This window comes from Chelonia mydas, chromosome 5 (assembly GCF_015237465.2).
Source record: "Chelonia mydas isolate rCheMyd1 chromosome 5, rCheMyd1.pri.v2, whole genome shotgun sequence".
In the NCBI taxonomy this organism is placed as follows: Eukaryota; Metazoa; Chordata; order Testudines; family Cheloniidae; genus Chelonia; species Chelonia mydas.
In genome coordinates this window covers 129329044-129355258 of record NC_051245.2, presented here as the reverse complement: position 1 = coordinate 129355258, position 26215 = coordinate 129329044, and the positions used below count along the sequence as shown (strand labels likewise).

The 26215-nt window shown below is 45.4% G+C and overlaps 1 protein-coding gene across 7 annotated transcripts in view; it reads left to right on the top strand.

Annotated features, from left to right (window-relative positions):
* ABCA1 (ATP binding cassette subfamily A member 1) overlaps positions 1–26215 on the top strand; it is a 136074-nt gene that overhangs the window by 50938 nt on the left and 58921 nt on the right. For all 7 annotated transcript variants that reach the window (XM_037902328.2, XM_037902325.2, XM_043547633.1 and 4 more), the window contains 2 exons: positions 14844–14965; positions 19079–19270. In XM_037902328.2, coding sequence (XP_037758256.1) covers positions 14844–14965; positions 19079–19270 — 314 coding nt within the window. The remainder of the gene's footprint in view (positions 1–14843; positions 14966–19078; positions 19271–26215) is intronic.

The following is a 26215-nucleotide window of genomic DNA, read 5'->3' as shown; positions in this document are numbered from 1 at the left end:
CCCCAAACTACTGCTGCTGGGTGGGGGGGTGGGGGTCGCCCAAGACTGCCCCAACAACAGCCGGTGCGACTGGCCCAGGAGCTGCCAGAGCGGCTCAGGCGGCTGCCAGGCAGCTGCACCAGGCTGCTGCAGAAGTCAGAGGTCACCGAAAGTCACGGAAACCGGGACCGCCGTGACAAACATGGAGCCTTACCCGTGACTAATGTATCCAACTCGTCTGGCAGTCCACACGCTGCGTTCATGAGCTGCACTGCACTCAAGTGGCGCTGAGGACCCAACCCAGCGTGTCCATGTCCAAGTGCGCAGGTCTGGACTGCTTCAGCTGAAAGAGAATCGCTGCTAGCTGTCCGTAGTATCAAGGTTTAATCCTCTCTTTAGGCCGGGCACTAGAACAGTGGTTCTCAACCTATTTACCGTTGTGGGCCACATGTGCAGCTCTCTATGCGGTGTGTGGGCCGCATCCACACAATATAGACATTACATGTAGTGCCCTGAGGCTGTCACACGGGCCGCAGCTGTGGGCTGATTGGGCTGCGGGGTGAGAACCGCTGCACTTGAAGATGACATGACAAGCCCTGGAATGATTAGACATTCCAGGCAGCAGGGGACAGTGGCATGAAGACACAGGGTATGTCTACACAGCAAAGAAAAACCCATGCATAGCCCACAAGCCCAAGCTGGCTGGCACGGGTCAGCCAGGGGGTTTTCTTTGCTGTGTGGACGTACCCACCCTGTCCAGTACGTTCAAAACAGCGTACTACTTGTGCTGAACTCCAGCGTGTTCTGCACTGATTACAAAGTTGTGCTCCTCAGTGGGATAATCCTGATTTGAATGGTGATACCTTTTCATGCAGTTAGTGCATGTTTGCCCTGGTTTTCATCAGGACTCCCAGGAAAGTGTCAGGAGCATAGAAATTGCTGTATCATCAGATCAGACCAATAGTTTTTCTGGTCCAGTATGTTGTCTCCAATGATGACTGGTATCAGCTACTTCAGAAGAAGTTGCAAGAACCGTTGCAGTAGGCAGTTTATGCAGTAACTTGTCCTGGAGAAATTTCCCTTCTGACTCCCAATAATCAGAGGTTGGCTTAAAAGCCGAAAGCATAAGTGTTAAAAGTGGTTGATTTTGGGGGGATGGGTAGTCGGCGGAGACAAGCAATGGATTTTCAACCAAAACAAAAAATGTTTTGGGGAATTTTCGTTTTAGTTTAAATTTGCTGCCTATATTTAAACACACACACACACTCTCTCTCTCTCTCTCTCTCTCTCTCTCTCTGTTATTTCCCAGTACCTCATTAGCCTGTTTTTTTTTAAAAATCGTATCGTGTTTTATACTCAGTAAGAAGCTTGAAAATATGTTTTTCTCTTTGTTTTAGTCTGCATTTGGCAAACTTTGTTTTACTCTTGTTTGTACTAATCACAGAATCTGGTCCAGGGTCGAAGAAGAGATAATAGAGCATTTGTCTCTTTCCCTGCTTTTGTGCAGTATCTAAATAAGGAGAATGTTCTCTGATGGGTAGGACTGTCTGCAGACCTGGCTTGTAATCCCAGCTCTGCCATTGACCTGCTGAGTGACCTTGGGCAAGTCACTTTACCTCTCTGTGCCTCTGTTTCCCCTCCTGCCCTTTGTAAGCTGTCTGGAGCAGGGACTGTCTGTGGCTATCTGGATATACAGTGCCTGGCACAACAGGGCCTTGATAACAACTGGGGACTCAAGGTACTACCAGCAGAAAAAAATAATTTGTTGATTTGGGTTGGTCTGGCGGCTGTGTGGCAGGATCTCCGCTGGTGTAAATTGGCGTTGCTCCACTGAAGCCAACAGAGCAACGCCAGTTCATACTATGTGAGGATCTGGCCTGTGGTGTGCAATCGTTCGTGAGGAGCTCGTGCTCGCTGTCAGAATTGCTCTTCTCACATGCATGTGTTGCAGCATTTAAAGCTGCGTTTTTACCCCTGCGCAAGACAGCTGAATGGGAGAGGAAGAGAGACGAGCTCTTTTAACTTCCTCCAGCATGTGCAGTTGACTCAGGTGCAGCACGCAGAAGCTGCGTGTTCACCTAGGGACACCTCTTCAATCATGTGGAGCCGCGTTTTTGATACTTACCGTTGCTTCGCATAAACAACAACAGACGTGGTGTGTGAGACCAAAGTCTCCCATTAGCCCTGGCAGAAATAAGATTTTTGGGAATTCCTGGAAAGTGAACTCGGCCGGCAGAAAGATACGTCCTCCCATGGTTCCCTCCTTCTGAGAGCCCATTCTTTTTATTAGGGTCTCTCCTGCTGCTCCTATTCTAAACACTTTCGCTGCAGCTGTTCACCCACACCATCTGACCAAGTTTAAAGGTGTCTCCCTCTGTGCTGGAGATGGAACATGCCCTGTCGGCTCCAGAGTTTATGGTTTTTCACCTCTCCTCTTTCTCCTGCGTGGATTGACGGGATGTCTGACTGAACACTAGTGAGAGGCAAACTGCAAAATATTACCCACCTCTTCCCTCTGACCCGTCTGAGTTGCTCATTTCCCACAGTGCTCCAGGCTCCCATGGTTGCTGACCTCCCCTCCCCCGTGTTCTCTTTGTGAGGGGCAGCCCTTTCCGTGCCTCTTGTGGCAGCGGGGGGCGGGGAGCATTATCAAAACACTCAACATGCCAAGGTCCAAGTGTGGGGGACAGTGTGTGACCGAGAGCTAAGAGTGAGGGACACAAAAACGTGATTTACACCGGAAGCGTAAAATGCGGCAGGGTCGCTTCTTTTAGTAGGAATGACTCTCTCTGTTGCCTGTCCTCTTCGGGGGTCTTTACTGCCGAGTGTCAGCAATTTGCAGCAGTATACGTGAGGCAATACCAAATGTGTGTTGCATATAGGTGTCGTTGGGACAAGGGCCATTGGGAGGTAAGCGTGGGAGCCTATAGCTTCATCTCTGGGCTTTCTGCTATGGCTCTGTTAGCCCTGTGAGGTGCTCTGGGATTTCCTGGCTCACATGCCGTCTGACTGAAACCTTCCCAGCATGACCTCCAGAAGAGGCGGAGGAGGAGTGAGCCATCCTCCAGAGTTCCTGTGGAGGGGGGGTGAGGAGTCTGCACATAACCTTTCCCCCCTCACTCAGAAGAAATCTAGCAGTCAGACAAGTAAATGAAACAGACAGGAGAAAGGGAACTGCCTGAATCCTTCTTGAACCCAGACTCATAGAAATGTAGGCCTGGAAGAGACCTCTAGAAGTCATCAAGACCAGCCTCCTGGGCTGAGGCAGGGCCAAGTAAACCAAGACCATCCCTGACAGGGGTTTGTCCAACCTGTTCTTTAAAAACCTCCAGTGATGGGGATCCCACAACCTCCTGCAGTAGCCTGTTTTCCGAAAGGAAGATGTGTGAAGGTTCTGGATGGGCCTTAACATATCTGGTTGTCTCCAGTGACAACAGGCTGAGAACACTTTATGGCTTGAGAGCAGATAGGCCTACCACCTCCCACAGCAAAAGGACAACACGTTTACATGGGAAAGGGACAGAGCTACAACTATTGGCAAATTAGGCTGGTGCATTGATGCTAGCAGATCTTGCACCACAGGCCTGCTTAGCTGCTCAATTTCCTGTCAGAAAATCAAGGTAATGTTGTGTAACAAGTTCCTATGACTGTTTTAGCTCCTGTCAGCATCAGCTAGGAAGAGATTTAGCTGTGAGGGCTAAACCAACTGTACAAGGGAAGGACACCATGTGGAGGGAGGAAAAAATTAAAAGCCAAATGAGCCCTTAAAGGAGGCTTGTGTGTCGCTCCAGCACACTCCATGGATGAGATGCCAAAAGTTTAATCAAGGGAATATAACAAGGGCAAACGAAAATTGCCCAGCACTGGCTGATCACTGGGAATCAAAAGGGTTTGTTTGTAGCATAACAGAGCTGGGTCACTGGATCAGTAGGTCCTTTGCTAATATAGTCTCCAACATTACTGTGATTGCTGTTTCCTCTGGATAAGCAAGAGGCGCTGAGAGCTTGCAGGTCCTGAGTTCTGACATTGGTAATTTACTAGCCTGTCTTAGGGTTTCATATTGCTGTCCAACACCATCTATCTAAATGCCTTCCTCAGAAAATAGATTAGCATTAGTGAAGTCCCTATTAGACTTCATGGAGACTCTTCTGACTTTTCTAGATATAAGAATTCTGATTGGGGTAGGGTTATTTTTTTTTATTGGGTTGTTTGTTTCAGGTCTTTCCCCCTCTTTTATTTTTGTGGGGGCTGATGGAAGGAGTAGGTGCTCAGCTATATGATGGAGAAGTTTCACCAAAGAGAATGTTATCTCCATTTTATATGCAGGTAAATTGAGGCTAAGAGGCTTGCTCAGTAAATGAATTGAAGATCCAGGCTGAGAACACGGTGCCTCCTGGATCCCAGTCCTATGCCACGTCCCAAACAGGTGGACCAGACCTCTGATGTTGTCTGTATTGGTGCAGTGCAAGGAGCACCTGTGGCGGGAGAGAAGTTGCTGGGGAGGGCAGAGATCCAGAAGGATGCAAGGGCACTTTGGTTGTTCCCGGCTGTTGGAACAGCTCCTTAAGGTTTTTGACAGCCCGGGGTATGTGAGACCAGTCCTGCTGCTGCTCTGACTTATAAATGGGCTTAGCCCCAGTATACCAAGAGGTGCAAAGGTGTCCCTCTCCTCACACCAGTTTCTGTATCGAGTCCAGCTCATCCAGAGCTGGGAATCAGGCCCATAAGTCTGAACCCTACCTAGTGGGCATCTTTGTGCCTTGCAGCCCCTTCTCAATCACATCACAAGGAAAGAAACGTCCACTGATCGTTCCCATGGATTTCTCAATCTTGCATTGCCGCTTTCATTAATTGAGAGAGGCAGGTGTGTGATTGCTTTGTGCCGGGAAAGGAATCCACTCGCCTGCAGGCACTTACAAGAATCTGTCGATGCTAAGGAGCAAAGTAAAGGCTTCCGTAACCCGTCTGGTCTTGCCGCTTGATCTTGCAATAATGCTGTTTTTATGGCAACACAATCACATTTATATTAGCAGCCTCTGAGATAATAAATAAAGGGTTATGACTGCACTTCAGGATCAAGGGGAAGGAATGGCTGAGGTGGGAGAAATGGAAGTTCAGCCAGAAGCCGATCAATTCAGTAATAGCAAAGGAAGCGCAGAAAATAACATAATTGTTTTCTGTCTTGAGTGTCCCACTAGAAGAGTCTCTGCAGTTGCTGAAGATGCAGTCATGGCACATGGACTGACTGGCTGCCTTGTTTTCTTCATACCTTTTAATTAACAAAGAGCAGCAGGGAGCTAGCCTCAAGTCCTGAGCTCAACACAGGTCCTTGCAAGATCTAGGCCTTAGTGTGGGTTAGACTGGGAATTAAAAAGCAAAGCTGGCTGTACAGTAGGGAGAGGAGCTCCTTTCAGATGTTAGGCTGGATCCTCAGCTGGTGTAAATCAGCAAAGCTCTATTGACTTCAGTGGCGTTAAATTGATTGACATCAGCTGAGCCTACATCCAAACCCAGATCCAGATTCACGATTAGGGCTCATCTCTAATTTTATTTATTTATTTTATACATTTCAACCAGAAGGGCCTGATCTGCTGCCTAGTTTGTCAGAAGCACAAGCAGTACTATGAACTCATCTGGTTCTGTTGGCAGCAAAGGGCGGGACGAAGGGGGTGGGCTGTTCCATCTCAGTAGAACATAGATCATCCCAACAGGGTGTGAGGAATTTCTTTAATGGCAGGGATGCATTTTGGTGATTACGCTGTAATTCCAGCATGTATGTTCCATTACTTAGTATGTTGTTAGCGCGTTCAGGAACTATGACTGTGTTGTTTGCGGGCATTGTGGCAGTTTTGAACTAACAGTCTTGCATTGTTTGCATTGGTTGTGTTATGCTCTGGTGGGTAAATAGCCTTGGACAGAATGATGGGTGTTTTGAAAGGGATGCCTTTAAAAAAGCCTCGCCTTCTAAGGCTATGTCTACGCTAGCATTTTTGTCAGTATAATTTATGTTGCTCAGATGTGTGAAAAACACCCTCCCCCCCCCCCCGAGCAACATAAGTTACCCCCACAGAAGCGCCGGTGTGGACAGCGCTATGTCAGCTCCCGCCGCTCATTGAGGATTGTTTAATTGTGTCAACGGGAGAGTTCTGTCCCTTTGGCGTAGAGCAGCTACACGGGAGATCTTACCGTGGCACAGCTGCGTCGGTATAGCTATGCTGCTGTAAGGTCTGTAGTGTAGACATACACTTAGACTGCGCAGTGCTGAAGTTCAGACTGATTGCACTGCTCTGCTCCCCTCCCCACCTGTGACTGGCTTCAGGGGCAAGTCAGTGTGTGGGCCTCCGTGATTTGAAGAGCGGGGACTCTGGGGTGGCTCAGTCTGTCCTGATGGAAAAAGGACCAGAGACGGGGTGAGCTCACCAAGAAAGAGGTTGGCCTTTTGGTTCAGGCACTGGACTTGAGGTCAAGACAAGTCATTGCTTTGCCTCAGGCTTTCTGTGGGACCTCAAGCATGTCAGCACAGTTGCTTGTGGGACAAAGATTAATGTTGCGCCAACCTGAAACAAAATGTTTTGGCATTTCTGAATCAAAATTTTTTCAAATTTTCCATTTGGTGAAAAGCTTTGACTTTTTTTCACGAATTGGAATGAAAACAAATGTAGAAACATGCCTGGGAATTTCAGCCAGATGCAGTGCTGTGCACTTCTGAAAATGCTGGCTGATAGTGAGGAAAGAAAACACCTGAGGGACACTGTGTTAGTTAATTTATAGACAAGTAAGAAGACGAGGTTCCTTGGCAGTCCACATCATTTTTACAGACAGGGCAGTGGCCATCCAAAAATAGCTTCTTTACATCCTGCAATAAGATGCAAGTTGCTTTGCTGCAGTTGTCCAAACACTTGGAGTCAGACAAACTAAACAGAATGTTCCTAAGTAACAAAGATCCTGTTTCCGAGCAGCAGCAAAGAACAGAGGAGGAGGAAATACAGGAAGAGCAGGAGAATTATTGTTCAATAAAATTTTATTAAAAGGTTTCCATGAGATGTGTGGCCTTTTAAGAGCAACTAGAAAAATAGACTCTATTTAGAATTGGGCTAAATCAAAAAGATTGCAAATGTCTGATCTTTAAATGCCACTGTTTCTTTGTCCAGCTAATCTCTTTGTCCATTTGAATTTCAGTGCTGTTGATGATCTCACCAAAACCCAAATATACAGAGTAATTCTTTAGCAAATGCAGTGCAGTTAGGAAGTAGCCAGAAATCAGGAGGAAGGAGATTTTTGAATCTGAGTGATTTTGGGGGGCAAAGCCCTCAGCTGGTGTGAATCAGTGTAAATGGCTTGTGCTGATTTGCATCAGCTGAGGATCTGGCCCGCTTTTCTTAGTGCCCGTCCTGGCTGAAAAGAAAACTCAGTCTGTTTGTTTGCATGAGCCTGTTAGGTTTTTTTTCACAGTATGATCAATGGGCAGGTTATTAAATCATCCTGCCTGGGAGAGGGGAATAAAGTTTTCACCCTGAAGTAACCTCCTGTCAACATTACCTCCAGCTTTCCTCAGCCCAGCTGATGGTGGCGATTATTTTTCATGTAGAACAAAAAGGCTACAGGGAACTTGTAACCAGAGATGTAGGCTAGAGAGCAATGACCGACAGTAACCTCAGCGCACTCATGCTGCAAGGAGAATGGGGGGTGTTGCTTTTCTTCCCCCGCTCTCTCCTCGTAATTCTTATACCAGACTGGTGTCCTGCCAAGTCGAGACCGAGCAGCACAAAAGAAACACTGAGAGGCATACAGAGAGCGGGATTCCATGTTCTTGTGACATGTGGCCGCCCTGGCTTGCTCCCCATCCCCTCCCAGCGCTGTGGAGATTTGCAGCAGGCTCACTCCGATGCCTTCTCAGAAAGGCACTGAGTGTTTCTTGTAAGCAGTCGAGCTGATTAAAACAAGAACGAGAGCCCTGTACCACAGTGGCTGCTGCTCCCTCCAGGATGAGCAGTACAGCCAGGAGGGAATACACACTATTAGGAGTCCATTGCATTAGGGCTTGGCACGTGGGTTTTTTTCCCCTCTTTGCCATCAATTACCAATTTGTTTTGTGACTCTGCTCTTCCTTAAGTAGAAAAAGTATCAGGTTATCTACCTAATCAGCTTAGCCTATGCCTATGAATCTTCTCTGAGTCAGCCATGTCAATTCTCTTCATAAGAACATAAAGAAGCCCTACTGGGTCAGACCAAAGGTCCATCTAGCCCAGTATCCTGTCCTCTGACAATGGCCAATGCCAAGGGCCCCAGAGGGAATGAAGAGAACAGTTAATGATCAAGTGATCCATCCGCTGTTGGTTATTCCCAGTTTATGGCAAACAGAGGCTAGGGACACCATCCCTGCCCATCCTGGCTAATAGCCATTGATGGACCTGTCCTCCATGAACTTATCTAGATTCATAGATTCATAGATATTTAGGTCAGAAGGGACCATTATGATCATCTAGTCTGACCTCCTGCACAACGCAGGCCACAGAATTTCACCCACCACTCCCACAAAAAAACCTCACACCTATATCTGTGCTATTGAAGTCCTCAAATTGTAGTTTAAAGACCTCAAGGAGCAGAGAATCCTCCAGCAAGTGATCCGTGCCCCATGCTACAGAGGAAGGCGAAAAACCTCCAGGGCCTTCCAATCTGCCCAGGAGGAAAATTCCTTCCCGACCCCAAATATGGCGATCAGCTAAACCCTGAGCATATGGGCAAGATTCATCAGCCAGATACTACAGAAAATTCTTTCCCGGGTAACTTGGATCTTACCCCATCTAAAACCCATCACAGGCCATTGGGCCTATTTACCATGAATATTTAATTACCAAAGCCATGTTATCCCATCATACCATCTCCTCCATAAACTTATCGAGTTTAATCTTAAAGCAAGATAGATCTTTTGCCCCCACTACTTCCCTCGGAAGGCTATTCCAAAACTTCACTCCTCTGATGGTTAGAAACCTTCGTCTAATTTCTAATCTAAATTTCCTAGTGGCCAGTTTATATCCATTTGTTCTTGTGTCCACATTGGTACTGAGTTTAAATAATTCCTCTCCCTCTCTGGTATTTATCCCTCTGATATATTTATAGAGAGCAATCATATCTCCCCTCAACCTTCTTTTAGTTAGGCTAAACAAGCCAAGCTCCCTGAGTCTCCTTTCATAAGACAAGTTTTCCATTCCTCGGATCATCCTAGTAGCCCTTCTCTGTACCTGTTCCAGTTTGAATTCATCCTTCTTAAACATGGGAGACCAGAACTGCACACAGTACTCCAGGTGAGGTCTCACCAGTGCCTTATATAACGGTACTAAGACCTCCTTATCCCTACTGGAAATACCTCTCCTGATGCATCCCAAGACGACATTAGCTTTTTTCACAGCCATATCACATTGGCAGCTCATAGTCATCCTATGATCAACCAATACTCCAAGGTCCTTTTCCTCCTCCGTTACTTCTAGTTGATGCGTCCCTAGCTTATAACTAAAATTCTTGTTATTAATCCCTAAATGCATGACCTTACACTTCTCACTATTAAATTTCATCCTATTCCTATTACTCCAGTTTACAAGGTCATCCAGATCCTCCTGTATGGTATCCCTATCCTTCTCTAAATTAGCAATACCTCCCAGCTTTGTATCATCTGCAAACTTTATTAGCACACTCCCACTTTTTGTGCCCAGGTCAGTAATAAAAAGATTAAATAAGATTGGTCCCAAAACCGATCCCTGAGGAACTCCACTGGTAACCTCCCTCCAACTTGACAGTTCACCTTTCAGTAGGACCCGTTGTAGTCTCCCCTTTAACCAATTCCCTATCCACCTTTCAATTTTCCTATTGATGCCCATCTTATCCAATTTAACTAATAATTCCCCATGTGGCACCGTATCAAACGCCTTACTAAAATCTAAGTAAATTAGATCCACTGCGTTTCCTTTATCTAAAAAATCTGTTACTTTCTCAAAGAAGGAGATCAGGTTGGTTTGGCACGATCTACCTTTTGTAAAACCATGTTGTATTTTGTCCCATTTACCATTGACTTCGATGTCCTTAACTACCTTCTCCTTCAAAATTTTTTCCAAGACCTTGCATACTACAGATGTCAAACTAACAGGCCTATAATTACTTGGATCACTTTTTTTCCCTTTCTTAAAAATAGGAACTATGTTAGCAATTCTCCAATCATACGGTACAACCCCTGAGTTTACAGATTCATTAAAAATTCTTGCTAATGGGCTTGCAATTTCTTGTGCCAATTCCTTTAATATTCTTGGATGAAGATTATCTGGGCCCCCCGATTTAGTCCCATTAAGCTGTTTGAGTTTCGCTTCTACCTCAGATATGGTGATGTCTACCTCCATATCCTCATTCCCATTTATCATGCTACCATTATCCCTAAGATCCTCTTTAGTCTTATTAAAGACTGAGGCAAAGTATTTGTTTAGATATTGGGCCATGCCTAGATTATCCTTGACCTCCACTCCATCCTCAGTTTTTAGCGGTCCCACTTCCTCTTTCTTTGTTTTCTTCCTATTTATATGACTATAGAACCTTTTACTATTGGTTTTAATTCCCTTTGCAAGGTCCAACTCTACTTGACTTTTAGCCTGTCTCACTTTATCCCTACATATTCTGACCTCAATAAGGTAGCTTGCCTTACTGATCCCTCCCTTCTTCCACTCCCTATATGCTTTCTGCTTTTTCTTAATTACCTCTCTAAGATGCTTGCTCATCCAGCTTGGTCTACAACTCCTGCCTATGAATTTTTTCCCCTTTCTTGGGATGCAGGCTTCCGATAGCTTCTGCAGCTTTAATTTAAAATAATCCCAGGCCTGCTCTACCTTTAAACCCATAAATTCTTCAGTCCAAACCACTTCCCTAACTAATTTCCTTAATTTTTGAAAGTCAGCCCTTTTGAAATCAAAAACCCTAGTCGCAGATTTATTTTTGTTAATCCTTCCATTCAGTTTGAACTGAATTAGCTCATGATCACTTGAGCCAAGATTATCCCCTACAACCATTTCCTCTATGAGGTCCTCATTACTCACCAAGACCAAATCTAAAATGGCATCCCCTCTAGTCGGTTCAGCAACTACTTGCTGAAGGAATCCATCAGCTATCGCATCTAGGAAAATCTGAGCCCTATTATTATTACTAGCACTCGTCCTCCAGTCTATATCTGGGAAGTTAAAGTCTCCCATGATCACACAGTTTCCATTAGTATTTACTTTATTAAAAACATTAAAAAGGGCTCTATCCATATCCAAATTAGATCCCGGCGGTCTATAGCACACCCCAAGCACTATCCCAGGGGAGGCTCTAATAGTTTTCTTCCCCAATTTAATTTTTGCCCAGACAGACTCAGTCATACCCATTTCATCGCTTCTTATTTCTTTACATTCTATCTTATCATTGATATACAGTGCTACTCCACCACCTTTACCTTTATTTCGGTCTTTCCTAAACAGCACATACCCTTCAATACCTGTAGCCCAGTCATGACTACTATTCCACCAGGTCTCTGTTATACCTATGATATCTGGTTTCACTTCCTGCACCAGTAACTCTAGTTCCTCCATTTTGTTACCTAGGCTCCTTGCATTAGTGTACAAACATCTTAATTTTTGCTGTTTAGCCTCACTCACATTCTGTACCCTATTAGGCACGGTTATTTTACTACCAGTATAACCTATTAGACTTGTATCTACACTGCCCTTCCTCCTACCTACAGCTGTATCCACTCTTACTTCATTTTCTTTCCACTCTATGCTGAATTCTGGCGTGGAGATTACCTGGACATCTCCCAACCATCTCCCCCAAATTCCTAGTTTAAAGCTCTCTTAATCAGTTGTGCCAGCCTCCATCCTAGAAGTCTATTTCCTTCCCTACTCAGATGAAGTCCATCCCGAGAGAACTGTCCTCTATCCATGAATGCCTCCCAATGGCCATACATCCCAAAGCCCTCCTTATAGCACCACTGCCTAAGCCATCTATTGATAGTCATAATCTTGTCACACCTTTGTTGCCCTTCTCTAGGAACAGGCAGAATCCCACTAAAGATCACCTGAGCCTCAATTTCCTTAAGCGTCCTCCCCAGCCTAGCATAGTCTCCCTTAATACTTTCCAGTGAGAATCTAGCCGTATCATTTGTTCCCACATGAAGGATAATTAGGGGATTCTTTCCCGCTCCCTTTAGAATCCTTTTCAACCTCAGGTCTACATCCCGTATCTTAGCACCCGGAAGACAGCACACCCTCCTATTTTCTGGATCAGCTCTGGTTACAGGCCTATCTATTCTTCTCAGTAAAGAGTCCCCAATCACATAGACCTGCCTTTTCCTAGTGACGGTGCTATTCTCCAGTCTATCCCCTGTTCCCTCTGGCTGCAAGTTCTTTCCATTCCCATTCTCCCTTGTAATCCTTTTAACCCATCCTGTATCCTATTGGGGCTCATATTTGGTGTAATCTCCATTAACTCTTCCCCTTTTCCTATAGGACTAACCTCTCTTCTCTTCTTCCTTGCCCTGTCACCCTCAGTGACTACCTGCTGAGCCCCTTCTTCATTTTCCAACTCTGCAAACCTATTCTTAAGCTCTATTTCTCCTTCACTAGCCCGCCTTTTCCTCTGCCTAGTTCTTTTAGTCACATGCTTCCACTGACCACTTTCCTCACCCAGTCTCCCCTCAGAATTCCCTAGTCCTGCTTCCATCTGCAAGTCTGAGCTTTTCCCTTCAGATACCTCATGTCTTTGCTCCATAATCTGCTCAAACCCCTTCCTAAACTCTACCAGACTTTCCACCTGCATCTCCAAACCTCGGATCTTTTCCTCCATCAGCTCTATCAGACGGCACTTCATGCAGACAAAACTCTTACCAGGTGCCCCCTCCAGGATCATGTACATACCACAGCTTCCACATCCAGTCATCTTCATTGTGTCATCTGCTACATGGGTCACTCCCACTGCCACCTCTGTATCTGTCATATCCTTTCCACCTAAATCCTGTTAATCTGGGAAACACAAACCACACCAAAACACCACCACCCACAGCAAAACCAAACCCCACACGAGCACCACAAGACAAACTCCCCTTTCAAACTCCCCTGTTTACAGCTCTGTTTGCTAGCTCCTGTGCCGCTGCAGCTGTCTGTGCCGCTGCCTGACTGGCTGCTACCTTAACTAGGACCCCTAGTCAGTGAAGCCCCGCCCCCTAATCAGGGCTCAGCTTCTCTCCCAGCACAAAGCCCCTACAAGCCTCTACACATACAAATACTACCAATACAAAATCTAGTTCTTTTTTGAACCGTGTTAAAGTCTTGGCCTTCACAACATCCTCTGGCAACGAATTCCACAGGTGGACTGTACATTGTGTGAAGAAATACTTCCTTTTGTTTGTTTTAAACCTGCTGCCTATTAATTTCATTTGGTGATCCCTAGTTCTTCTGTTCTGAGAAGGAGTAAATAACACTTCCTTATTTACTTTCTCCACACCAGTCATGATTTTATAGGCCTCTATCATATCTCCCCTTAGTTGTCTCTTGTCCAAGCTGAAAAGTCCCAGTCTTATTAATTTCTCCTCATATAGAAGCTGTTCCATACCCCTAATCCTTTTTGTTGCCCTTTTCGCTACCGTTTCTCTATACCAACATATCTTTTTTGAGATGGGGCGACCAGGTCTGCACACAGTATCCAAAATGTGGGCGTACCATGGATTTATGTAGAGGCAATATGATATTTTCTGTCTTATTATCAGTCCCTTTCCTAATGATTCCCAACATTCTGTTCACTTTTTTGACGGCCGCTGCACAATGAGTGGATGTTTTCAGAGAACTATCCACAATGACTCCCAAGATCTCTTTCTTCCCTCAACTCCCCACAGCTTAGCGTTTGCAGCTTTCACCTCAACTGCATTCCTTTGTATTGCCAACCTCAAGCATTCAAAAGCCCTGGAGTCAGGCCCCCAAAATCATGTGATTGGTTTAAAAGAACCAGTGTTGCGGTTCTGTTCTTCACTCTCTGGTTTCTAAGACTTCAGGTCACATTTGAGTCACATTTTTCCAGCATTTTGCCTCAACCATGAAGATTCTGCTAAAAAAAAAAAAAAAAGCTGAGATTCTCATTTAATCACATGATTCCAGGAGCTGGGGCTTTTAGAAAAACACCAAATATCATAAGACTTACCCCCCAAAAATGTGAGAGATGGCAATACTACTTCCTAGATCTACCTGTGCTAGCTGTAAAAAGTAACCTCTGGCTCCAGGCACACTTATGTCTGCCTGTGGTTGGCCTGGAAATGTCTTGTGGTAGGTTATGATATTGATGATTATTAGTAGTATTTGTATTATTAATGATCAAACATTTTTGTATAAGATTTAGTAAGTTTCTTATTGCCCTGTACACTAGTTCAGTCCTGCTTAAGCCTACAAAATAGAGTTTAAGTGGAGTTGTGAATCTCTTGTGCCTAGCCTTCTGCGCTGGAGTGAATTTCCCCAAAACTGAAGAGCAGTTTATTCTGAACCATTGAGCTCCCCTTGCATCTCATGTGCCTGGCGGCAGATTAAATGCAACAAAGCAGGTGTTAGCGAAGGTGTTGGAGGGAGGTTATTTTCAAAGATTCTATTTTTGGTATAAAAACACGGCAGGTCCGACGTATCTCTGCAAGCTGCTGTATTTCAGAGCACATCGGCAGCAGCTACTGGTTTCCTTTTGTGTCCTCCATTGTGTCGTTGTCCCTTCCCCTCAGCCAGGTTTTGCTATTTTAGTTTGAAGATTTCACATTCTTTCTCCTTTTTGGGTTTGCGCTAAATAAAACCAAGTGACACTTGCTTCTCACCTAACAGGTTTGAAACTTCAGGATTTCCTGGTTGACAATGAGACCTTCTCAGACTTTCTCCATCATAATGTTTCCATGCCATTGTTTGCTGTGGATGAGATACTGAATGCAGAGGTCAACCTCCAGCAGGTGAGGAACTCTTTCAAGCATTATTATTCTTATTGTGGTAGAATCTAGGAGCCCTGCCCCATTGTGCTAGTTGCCGTACCAATACAAAAAGATGGCCCCTGCCCCAAAGAGCTTACAATCTCATCTTGGTTGGTTTGCAGCAAGGCTATAAAAGGACTTGAAAATCCACGTAGAGAGTCTGGAAATGCCTAAAAGGCACAGAACACTTGAAAAGCCAAAGAGAATTTCTCAAGTCCTGCTTTCCAATGAAAACACACATCCAAATAGTATTGTTTGGACTATTTTACTTTTCTTTTTCAATGACAATGAAAAGATGCTCTCGTGGGTAAGTCACAGGAATGGGACTCTGGAGCTCTGCTGCAGACTGCCAGAGTGACCTTCAGCAAATCACTTAATTTCTCCCTGCCTCAGTTCCCCATCTGTCCGATGGGGAAGAGGAGGGTTCCTTTCTCCCACCCTGTGTCTGTCTTTTGTTTGGATTGTCAGCTCTTTGTGACAGGGGCAGTGTGCTTGTACAGAACATAGTGGAACTAGGTGAATAATTGACTTTCTTTCAAAGGATCTGAAGAAAAATCGATTCAGTTTGACCCCAAGTGATTTTTTTTTTTTTTTGACATTTCATTTTGGGTAATTTTTGGGTGCTTTTTACCCTTTGTTTTGGTTTAAAAAATTAGCCAAATTTCTGAACAGAATGCTGTTTTGAAAAGAAAAGTCAAAGCATGTTGTTTTGAAATGACTCTGTCAGTATTGTTAGAATGATGTTTTCCAGACCCATAATATTTTCTATTGAAGTACAGTAGTAGCCATGAACCAAAATCAGCAAGTTGTACAGTCGCACAGTGGGACCTGGAGCCTGGTAGGGGGCTTCAGGCACTACCATAATATAAATAATGAATCAAAGCAGACTTCTTTCTTCCTGGAAAACTTCATGATTTGACTTTTGACTCAGAAAAAGCATAAAATGTTCCCAAGTGATTTTGCTCGAGAGTCATGTGAGAGGCCTCACTTTCCCGCTGGATTGAATATTGATTGTGAGGGGAAGGTTTGTTTGGTTTTGCAGGATAGGAATGGAGAAGGAGAGAGGAGGATCTCCGCAGAGAGAATTTAGTGCCCACTGCAGGTATACAGTCCTCTCCCCAGCTCTGTATTGAAGTTAGGGCTCTGTATCCCCCTTTGTGAGATCTGGGATTATTTCCAGGTGCGGCTTTCTCTTTCATTCTCCTCAGAGAAGTTGGAGCTGGCAGTGCCAAGGAGACATTATTGGTATATAGTTAAAGCTCCAGTCAGGATTGTGTACTCTATAGGTACTATACACATGCATGTGATGAGATATAAGGTCTCTGCCTTGAATAGCAGTCTAGTCAGCTCTTGGGGAAAGGAGACACAACTCAGGTCACTCTATAGCACTCCTCAGGCCAGTTAGGCTGGGATTTTCAAAGGATTGTTGATTAGTGCCGAAGAGAGATCCACCCAGACCTCCTCAGCCAGAAGCTGGAGATTTGAGCCCTGAAAACATAGAAAACTGTAAAACCACTTAGACTGTAGGTTTGTGGGGCAGGGACTGTCTCTGTGTTCTGCATTTGTACCACACCTAGCGCAATGGGTCTTGGTCCATGACTGGGGCCCCTAGGTGCTACCACAGTATAACTAATAATAGGACTGAACAATTGCACTTAAGCCACCTAAGCCACTTGTGATTGACTGTATAAATATATGGAACAAATCTCCCAATTTTACATACACAGTGCTTCGTGGACGGGAAAGAAGGGATACCATGATCCATGAGCTTGAAATAAAGTGACCCGTGTCTTCTTTTTCAGAGCCCATCTGAACTTGGGAGGGATAGCTCAGTGGTTTGAGCACTGGGCTCCTAAACCCAGGGTTGTGAGTTCAATCCTTGAGGGGGCCATTTAGGGATCTGGGGCAAAAATTGGGGATTGGTCCTGCTTTGAGTAAGGGGTTAGATTAGATGATCTCCTGAGGTCCCTTCCAACTCTGATATTCAATGATTCAACTTCTACAAAAATGATCTTGACATTTTAAGAGTCCTTGGGGGAATTAGCCTGTCATTTATAATTTATGCTTCTACTTGAAGTTACCACAATTTCAGACCGATTGTAATTTTCATGAAGTTGTGACTTCATGCGGCTGGGAGTTTTTTTGGTCCTGTCTGCTTGTAATTTTTGTTTAATACAATTGTTGTGATAAGTGTTGTGCCCCAAGTTACACAGGAAATCTGTGCCAGAATTGGAAACTAAACCCAGATCTCCTGAATCCTGTGGGGTCCACTGCCTTTTACCACAAGACCGTCCTTCTCTGATATTGCCGTGGTGCTGGTGGTGCTGATTTTGTAAAGTGCCACCATCACAGATCACAAAACACATCCCATTTACTCAGCAAAGAACAAAGCTTGGCTTCATCCTGTTTCTGGAGTGCAGCTGTAGGCAGAAGTTAAGGTTCTATCACTCTGAGTCCATTTGCATCCTTCCTTAGATAGGCATCTCTCCACTGGATGGTTGATGTGCTTTTGCCTTGAAAAATATGAAAGTTCTTGTACTTCGTTGGCTCCACATGACACAAGAGATTTTGGTGAGACTCTGTCACCATGTGGCTGGCCCCAAAGAGACCAGGTCACTGAGGAGTCCTGGAAGGAAGCTGAAGTTAGTTCTTTAGAGAAGGCTGACAGCAGGAGGAGCAGCAGGAGGGGTTTGCTGACTGGTGTCCCCAAACCAGAGAGCCAGAACTGGAGAGGGCTGAAGGCAGGAGCAGCAGCAGCAGAGGGAGTTGCGTGCTTGGGAGTCTGCAGAAGGGAAACTGAGACAAGCATTGCTGCTCGTGCCACAGCCTGCCGCAAGACCCTCGGACCGACGCCTCGGGATCACCTTTGATTCAGACTGACGTCCAGTCCAGGCATACCAGCAGTTGCAAACCAAGAGAAGCAGAAATGGAGAGAAACACCATTGTTAGTTGTGTAAATCTGGTTGCCCTGCCACAATTCACAAAGCAAACCATGACATTCCAAATAGAGTCACAGAGCTTCTCTTGTTTGTCACCTGCATTAAGCACTTACCATTGCACATCCAAAGGACCCCAGTGCCATAATGACCTGTTGAAGGGATTTGGAGATCAGTCCCTCCCCTGAGAGACCCACATATTGGATGCTTGATCAGAGATTTTCATTCATTTCCTTTACAGATATTAAACAGGAGTCCTTAACTTAAAGTACGAGGTGTCTGTGGACAGGAGTTAGGGATCTGGCCTAATGTCCATTGAACTCAGTGGCAATGTTCCCATGGACTTCAGTAGCTCAGGATCAGTTCCAAACATTGCAGAATTACAAGCGCCAGGCTGTGGCTGCTCCTTTGTGAGCATGTCAGGAAGAGAGAGGGAGGAACCGACCTCCCCCCATCTCATGTCCTTTGCACACTGGTGAGGATAGGCCATTGGGGGTGTCTTGTGCTGCATGCAAAGCTATGATTTCCCACTCACACACAGTCACACTCACACATCACTTTGTGCTCAGAGGTCTTGATGCAAAACCCATTAAAGTCTGTGGGAGTCTTTCCAGTAACTTTGGTGGGCTTTGGATCGGGCCAAGGAGCACAAACCGCAGGATTCTTGTGCTCTCAACTGCCGCACCTGTATGTGAGGCAAGAGGAATCTGATTGCAAATAATTGTAGGCGAGAGAAAGTGCCTTACAGATGATATATCTCAGGAGTTTAGGCTTTGGGTCTTTCTTCCTTGCTTTTGCCGCACTTCTTAGGCTTGAGCACAAACCTTTCGTTGTAGGGGCCCAGGTCCCAGACACACGTATATTGAGGTTGGTGTAGAGTAGGGAGTCTACTACTATATGGCTGTGCCTGGAGTGTTGGGGATACCTCAGCCGTCGGACTCTCCTATGGAACTCAGGGGGGCCACACACTTCTGTCATAATCCGAGTAATACATGGCCAAGAACCATGAAATCCTTAGGGAGAAATTCCCTCTCCCTTCTAACCTTGAGTGTTGTGAATCATGATGTAGCCAAATGATCATTTCTGACTCAGTGATACTAGTTTAGTGCCAAGAATGATTTACTGATGGCATTTTGTATTGTTTCACAACTGTTCGCAGGTCATCCTGTCTGGCTATCGAATGCAGCTGAGAGATCTGTGCAATGGGTCAGAGCTGTCTGAATTCCTTACAATCCACAACCCAGTAGTCGCAGTGGTCAGCGAAGCCTTCCTCTGCACCATGCCTAAGGAAAAACTCCACACAGCAGAACAAGCCTTTCGTGCTAATATAGACCTTTTGAAGCCTATACTGGTGAGTGCATTGGCTATACAGTGATTCCTAAGGGAGAGCATCAATGCTGGGAATTAATGCTTTATGAAGGGCATGATATAATGCAGGGGTGGCCAACCTCAACCTGAGAAGGAGCCAGAATTTACCAATGTACATTGCCAAAGAGCTACAGTAATACATCAGCAGCCCCCCCTCAGCTCCCCACCCCCTGCTCCCAGCGCCTCCCACCCACTGGCAGCCCCGCTGATGAGCGCCTCCCCCTACCTCCCTGCACCTCCCAATCAGCTGTTTCGTGGCGTGCAGGAGGCTCTGGGGGGGGAGGGGGAGGAGCAAGGGCACGGCAGGCTCAGGAGAGGGGGCGGGAAGGGGTGGAGTAGGGGCAGGGCCTGGAGCAGAGCCAGGGGTTGAGCAGTGAGCGCCCCCCGGCCCATTGGAAAGTTGGCACCTGTAGCGCCAGCCCCGGAGTCGGTGCCTAGACAAGGAGCCGCATCTTAACTTCTGAAGAGTCACCTGTGGCTCCGGAGCCCCAGGTTGGCCACCCCTGTTATAATCCGTGGTTGTACAAGCTTTTGGGAAATACGGGGATGGAGTGTTTAAGAATACACGAGCCTTTATTTTTTGGAATAGACTGTTTAATGCCAATAAGGAAAATGGAAGAGGATTCTGAGTCCCCAGGTTAATCATATAGTTTTCTCCTGCCATACTCCTGCTTTCTGTTGATTGGGGTGATGTGTTAAATGAGGACATTGCCTGGGAACATGTGTCTTTACACGGATTTCTCAGGAGAAAAATATTTATGCTGTATGGTAACAAATGGGCCATTCATTGTTCCTGTATTTTGATCAGATGTTGCGTCTCAGCTGGAATGAACCCACAGATGTCTGACAGAAACCTATTTAGCATTAGAACTTTCATATGTTTGCAACATGAGGAAGCTTATAGCCAATGGCAACCCAAACTCTTTGAGTAGCTTTAACACGCGCACGTGAGATTTTAGGGCCAGATCCAAAGACCATTGAAGTGAAGGGGAATCTTTCCACTGACTTTAATAGACTTTGGATCAGTACCTAAATATTTTAGCTGCATGCAGTTTGCAAATATTTAAGTAAACTTAAGGTGGTTGGTGAAGATATTTGCAATAGACATGCTTGTTTGTTTTGAAACCCAGGTGACTCTTTGTATACCTACAGTGTCTGGGTAGCATACAAAGAACTTGGTGAAGCTGATACTGAAAACAGCAGCACAGAGAAGAAGGGGCCGATGGAACCCACTTTGTTGTCCAATAAAACAAATAACTCTGCTGTCTGCTTAGAGGAATTCAGCACTCTTGCTCTGGGAGTATCCAGATTTGATATACCTCATAGGACAGATAGTCAAGTATCAGTTGCTTGGAGTTTGCCCAATCAAAGGGGTTGATTATCAAGCACTGGAGTCAGATTACCTTTCAGCCCCGACTTTACTGTAATTCATGTTCTATTTTGCACATGTCTCCCACGTGCATTTTGTCCTTACCGAGAGAGGCTACTACTGAGAATGACATAATAATGAATACAGAGAGATGAAGTAACAGCAGACAGAGGGAAGAGAGCACAAAAATGGTTCCTCTAGCGAAATGAACTACTTTGAAAAGGACTCCGGGAAGGAAAGCATTTCAGAGCAGGCTGGGGACAGGAGAGGTTGAGTTGAGATTATCTTTAGTTAATTAGTGTGTTCATAATAAGTGAAATTTGCATTTTGTGGGCTTGAATGGGACTGAAGTGGTTTCTAGGCCTTTTACTGGCCCTCTGCACAGGCATAAACATTCACACGGCTGCAGCCTAGCCTCTCTCTGTCTGGGCACCTCACAGATCTCCAGACACACTCACTTTGAGCCAAAGATTTTCAGATGCCAGTCTGAGTATGTGCCTCTAACTGCCCAGTTTACACTCACAGTCAGGTAGGTGAAGGTACAAGTACTGAGATTTGCACCAATAATCCAACTGCAGATGCAAAATACGGGAGCAAATTACCTGAGAATAAACTGGGCCCTGAAAAAGGAGGCCACCCACTGGAAATGTTGGCCCGTAGGTTTTCTTCCTCATGAAATGAATTTGGTTCCAGCCAAACTCGCTTAGTACAGGCTTAACTTCCTCATTTCCCACCATCCTCGGTTATAGAACTCGCTTTCTGTAACAACAAGGTCACGAATATTCTTGCAGCAAAGATCGTAAAAGGATAAAAGTGAGAACACTGCCAACAAGTGGGGTAAATATAGACATACCCTTCGTAAAGTCCAAATTCTTTAGCCCAGCAGAAACAAATACACTGGCCATGTCTAAGCCTATGTTTTCAATCAGTAAAAGAGTGGCCATAAGTCATTATGCTCCTGCCACTGGGCAAGAACAAAAATAGATATTGGGAGAAGCCTGCTTCTGATCTCGACTTTAGAGAAAAGCTTTGTGCTTCTGAAGAGAATCTTGAATACAGCAATTCTGAACCTGATGAGCATTCAGCCAACCTTACTTAGGAGCACAAAGCATAATTTTTCCAAAGGAGAATGGTGAAGGTTGCTGCAATGCCTGAATCGTTAAATGTGCTCTATGTGGCCAAGTGGACTGAATAAATTAACCTAGGAAATGGTCATCACACATGTGAAACACTCTAGCTTAATGGCTAAACAGTCCCTTGACCTACACTAATATCCTTGGAAAAGGAGGTAACATTCCGTCACTCTTGAACAAAGGAGTCTGTTCACTTGCAGTGTATCAATAAAAGCAGCATTTTCCTAAGGGTGAAATCTTGGAAACAAGTTCTGCTCTGCTTCTTATACAAAGCTCATAAACCCGTGTTGAAAAGCTCATTGGCCAAGGAAATTAAATTTTTAAAAGTGCCCCAGAGGTCGTTGTTTAATGGCATTTTAGTCTCCCTAGCTGTAATATAAGTATAACGGAAACTCTGGGCCATGTTTTCAACTGATGCAAACAGACATGGCTCAATTGGCTACAAGTTTTCATCATTTTCTTTTCTGAGAACCCTGAAAAAGAAGAAGGGTCCATGAGTTTGCAGCTTTGTGACTTTGTGAAAAACTCAAGCTCCCATTTAAGCACCACATTAAGGGCTTGAGTGATAAATTCGTCTTTCTGCATTGGAGAGTGTGTGCAGCTCTAAATAAAAGAGAAGAATTAATGTTACAAAGGAAATCAGTACGGTACAAAGTGCAATGAATTGGCTGGTGAGATTTCAGCACAATTAAGAAGAAGAAAGCCAGATAGAAAAATGGTGCTCGTTTTTACCATACTTCGTATTCGCAAATTTTCCATATGGAGAACTTCCCAAGTAAAGGTCCAAACCTGGGGACAGAGAACCTTTGCCACAGGAATAGAGGGAGGCAGTTGTGGTTAAAACCCTGGACTGGGAGCCAGGTTGCCATCTTTGCCACTGTCCTGCCACTTGACTCTGGGCATGTCTGTGCTGCATCTGGGAGCAAGCCTGGGTCCTAAACATAGCAGTGTAGACATGGCAGCTCGGTTTGGAGCACATGCTCTGGGGCCGGGGGTGGGCTTGAGAGCCCAAGCTCCAGCCTGAGCTGCAACATCAAAGCACCGTCTACAGAGCTATTTCTAGAGCACCAACGTGAGCCTCACCAGCGCGAGTCTCTGGGCCCCTGCTGGGAGGCTTGCTGCCGGATGGAGTGTAGACGTGCCCTGAATGTCTCTGTACCTCAGCTCCACACCTATGAAATGGCGATCGTGGTGTTTCCTAACCTCACAGAGGATCAATTAAATGGGCTTAGTTATACTTTGGCTTATATAAGCACTTAGGCAAATCAGTTTAGACAGGACTGCAGAAGGGACTCTGGGAGGGATCATCAAAAAGCCCAAAATTATGGCTGGATGGGTGGCAAAAAGCCCTTGTTGAATGGATGTTCATTGTCCAAGGAAAGCAACACACATGGGCATAATGCAGTACCAATCACTGAACTGCATATTCAGTAGAGGTCTATGTAAGCCTTTCCCATTGCATAGGCTCTTTAGGGTGATGCATGAGACCTGCCATGTGCAGTATTAGATGCTCCGCGTTGGGCCCACCCTGCAAGGAGCTGCTGTTAATTCCCACAGTATGCAGAGAGTTTTCAGTGCTTTAGGCAGGGCTGGCTAAAAACCAGGGGAACGGAGGGGCCATTTCAGACTAACTTTCATGGATCTTATTTTCTCTTTCCTTCAAACTTTTCTCTAGTATTGAGACTGCTGCTGGCTCAGAAAAGAGGAGTGATGCCAATCAGGGACTACAGGCAGCCATGGCCGGGGAGGGGGCATCTAGTGCTTGCCCTCAGTTAATCCCCTAGATCGGTGCTGGAGGGATACCCCCTGCCACTTAAATGTGGGACCAACCCTCCTTTGCTTGACAGAATGAGAAGCAATCTCTGTGAGTGGGTTTTCCCCGCGAGACAGTAAACCACACAAGTTAAAATGACAGGTTTCAGAGTAGCAGCCGTGTTAGTCTGTATTCACAAAAAGAAAAGGAGTACTTGTGGCACCTTAGAGACTAACAAATTTATTTGAGCATAAGCTTTCGTGAGCTACAGCTCACTTCATCGGATGCATTCAGTGGAAAATACGGTGGGGAGATTTATATACATAGAGAACATGAAACAATGGGTGTTACCATACACACTGTAACGAGAGTGATCAGGTAAGGTGAGCTATTACCAGCAGGAGAGTGGGGGGCGGGAAAAAGCCTTTTGTAGTGATAATCAAGGTGGGCCATTTCCAGCAGTTGACAAGAACATCTGAGGAACAGTGGGGGGTGGGGGGGGGAAATAAACATGGGGAAATAGTTTTACTTTGTGTAATGACCCATCCACTCCCAGTCTTTATTCAAGCCTAAGTTAATTGTATCCAGTTTGCAAATTAATTCCAATTCAGCAGTCTCTCGTTGGAGTCTGTTTTTGAAGTTTTTTTGTTGAAGAATTGCCACTTTTAGGTCTGTAATCGAGTGACCAAAGAGATTGAAGTGTTCTCCAACTGATTTTTGAATGTTATAATTCTTGACATCTGATTTGTGTCCATTTATTCTTTTACATAGAGACTGTCCAGTTTGACCAATGTACATGGCAGAGGGGCATTGCTGGCACATGATGGCATATATCACATTGGTAGATGTGCAGGTGAACGAGCCTCTGATAGTGTGGCTGATGTGATTAGGCCCTATGATGGTGTCCCCTGAACAGATATGTGGACACAGTTGGCAACGGGCTTTGTTGCAAGGATAGGTTCCTGGGTTAGTGGTTCTGTTGTGTGGTGTGTGGTTGCTGGTGAGTTAAAATGGGGCCTTCCCACGTAGGGAAGAACTTTGCTCTGTGTAGATCTTCCCAGTTCTGATATTCAGCATGGAGAGGCAATTTGTATGTGTGTTAAGTAAAGGGTTTTAACTCTGCAGCACTGGGGCATCCCAGAAAATGTCTCCAGGTTTGGCAGTGAGCTGTAGCTGTGCCGTGATTCACATGTTGCACGAGGCCATGAGGGAGCTATGAGGGCTACAAAAAGCAATTGTGTTGGTCTCTCTGAATGACATGGGTGGCATTTTGTCATTGCTCTGGCCCAAACAGAACACTGAATAATACATACATTCCAATGACTTTAACACAGCGCACAACGTTGCCTATGAAAAGAAGGTTTTCTTTAATATAAATACAAGCGTCATTTGAACCTCCGACTTGCTGTGTCCTTTTTTTGGGATGAAGCTGCATGAGATCATCCTTCCCTTAAACAATAAAGCGGGACTCCTGTTAGGAAATAATAACAGAACTTCCAAATGCGTGATTTGTCTACCACTTCCTGGTTGAAATAGTGTTTATGACAAACATTGTTTCCCATTGCAAAGTAAATATGACTCAGATGCCATATTTACTTACCAGAAGCAACCACTGAAGTATCCTGTGGCAGGGCAAGGCGACAGATATGCAAACATTGTGCCCCTTGAAAAAATGCTGACATCTTTTATTGCATATTGTGCAGAAATCATTTTTTAAAATCCCACAATTCAGCCTGTGAATTGTCCATTCTCATGTCAGAAGCACATGACCAGCTCCTGCATCTCTTACTCAGGCTTGTCGTCACAGCAAAGTTAGCTTGAGTGTTGCCCCTACCTCGAGTTCTATCCACACATACCCTTCACTGAAGTGCAGGGGTGCTATTCTAGTCGACTGGCCCACGAGGGGTATAGGCTAAGGCTCAACTGAGCAACTGGTCAGCTGCTAACACAACCACTCTGCTGCCGTTGGCTCCACTCGAGTGCTGCTGGTTCTCTGATGCCTTCCTACAATCCTCCCCATCTGCCCAGAAGGAGAGAGAAATTCTCCCACAATCCATTGAGACAGAATTCACAGAGCAGCTCAGCTTCCTGCAGCACAAAGGACTCTGGGATGTGCCCTCAGAAGTCTCAGCGCCAGTGTGGACACAGCAGCTGGAGTGCTCTTTCATAGCGTGGCCGTTTTCACGTGAGCTGGGCTAACTCGAGAGGAGGAACGGGAGTGCAGATGACTCAAGCTAACTCTGCCTTCAGACAAAACTCCCAGTGACTTCCATGAAAGGTCTGCTTGTGTAAGGAGGAATGCTGGCTTATTGGGCCTGAATTTCTGCCCACCTCTACGGGTGTGAATCAGGAGCAACTCCATTGAAACCAGTGGAATTCCTTGGGTGTAAAGTGTACAGTTAATTCAGGGGGCAGTCTCACATCTGTGTTACTGTAGTATGGTCCTATAAATGCATGGTATGGCATGAACTTTTGTGTCTATGCAAGAGAGGCAGGGTGGTGTACTGGACTGGGCATTGGATTGGGACTCAGGCGATCTGGGTTTGGTTACTGCTTGATCAGAGCCTTTTTGTGTGACTTTAGGCAAGTCACTAACTGTCCCTGCTCCTCAGTTCTGCCTCTGGAAAATTGGAGATAATGTTTGCTGTTCCCACGTTTTGCCTATTTAGATGG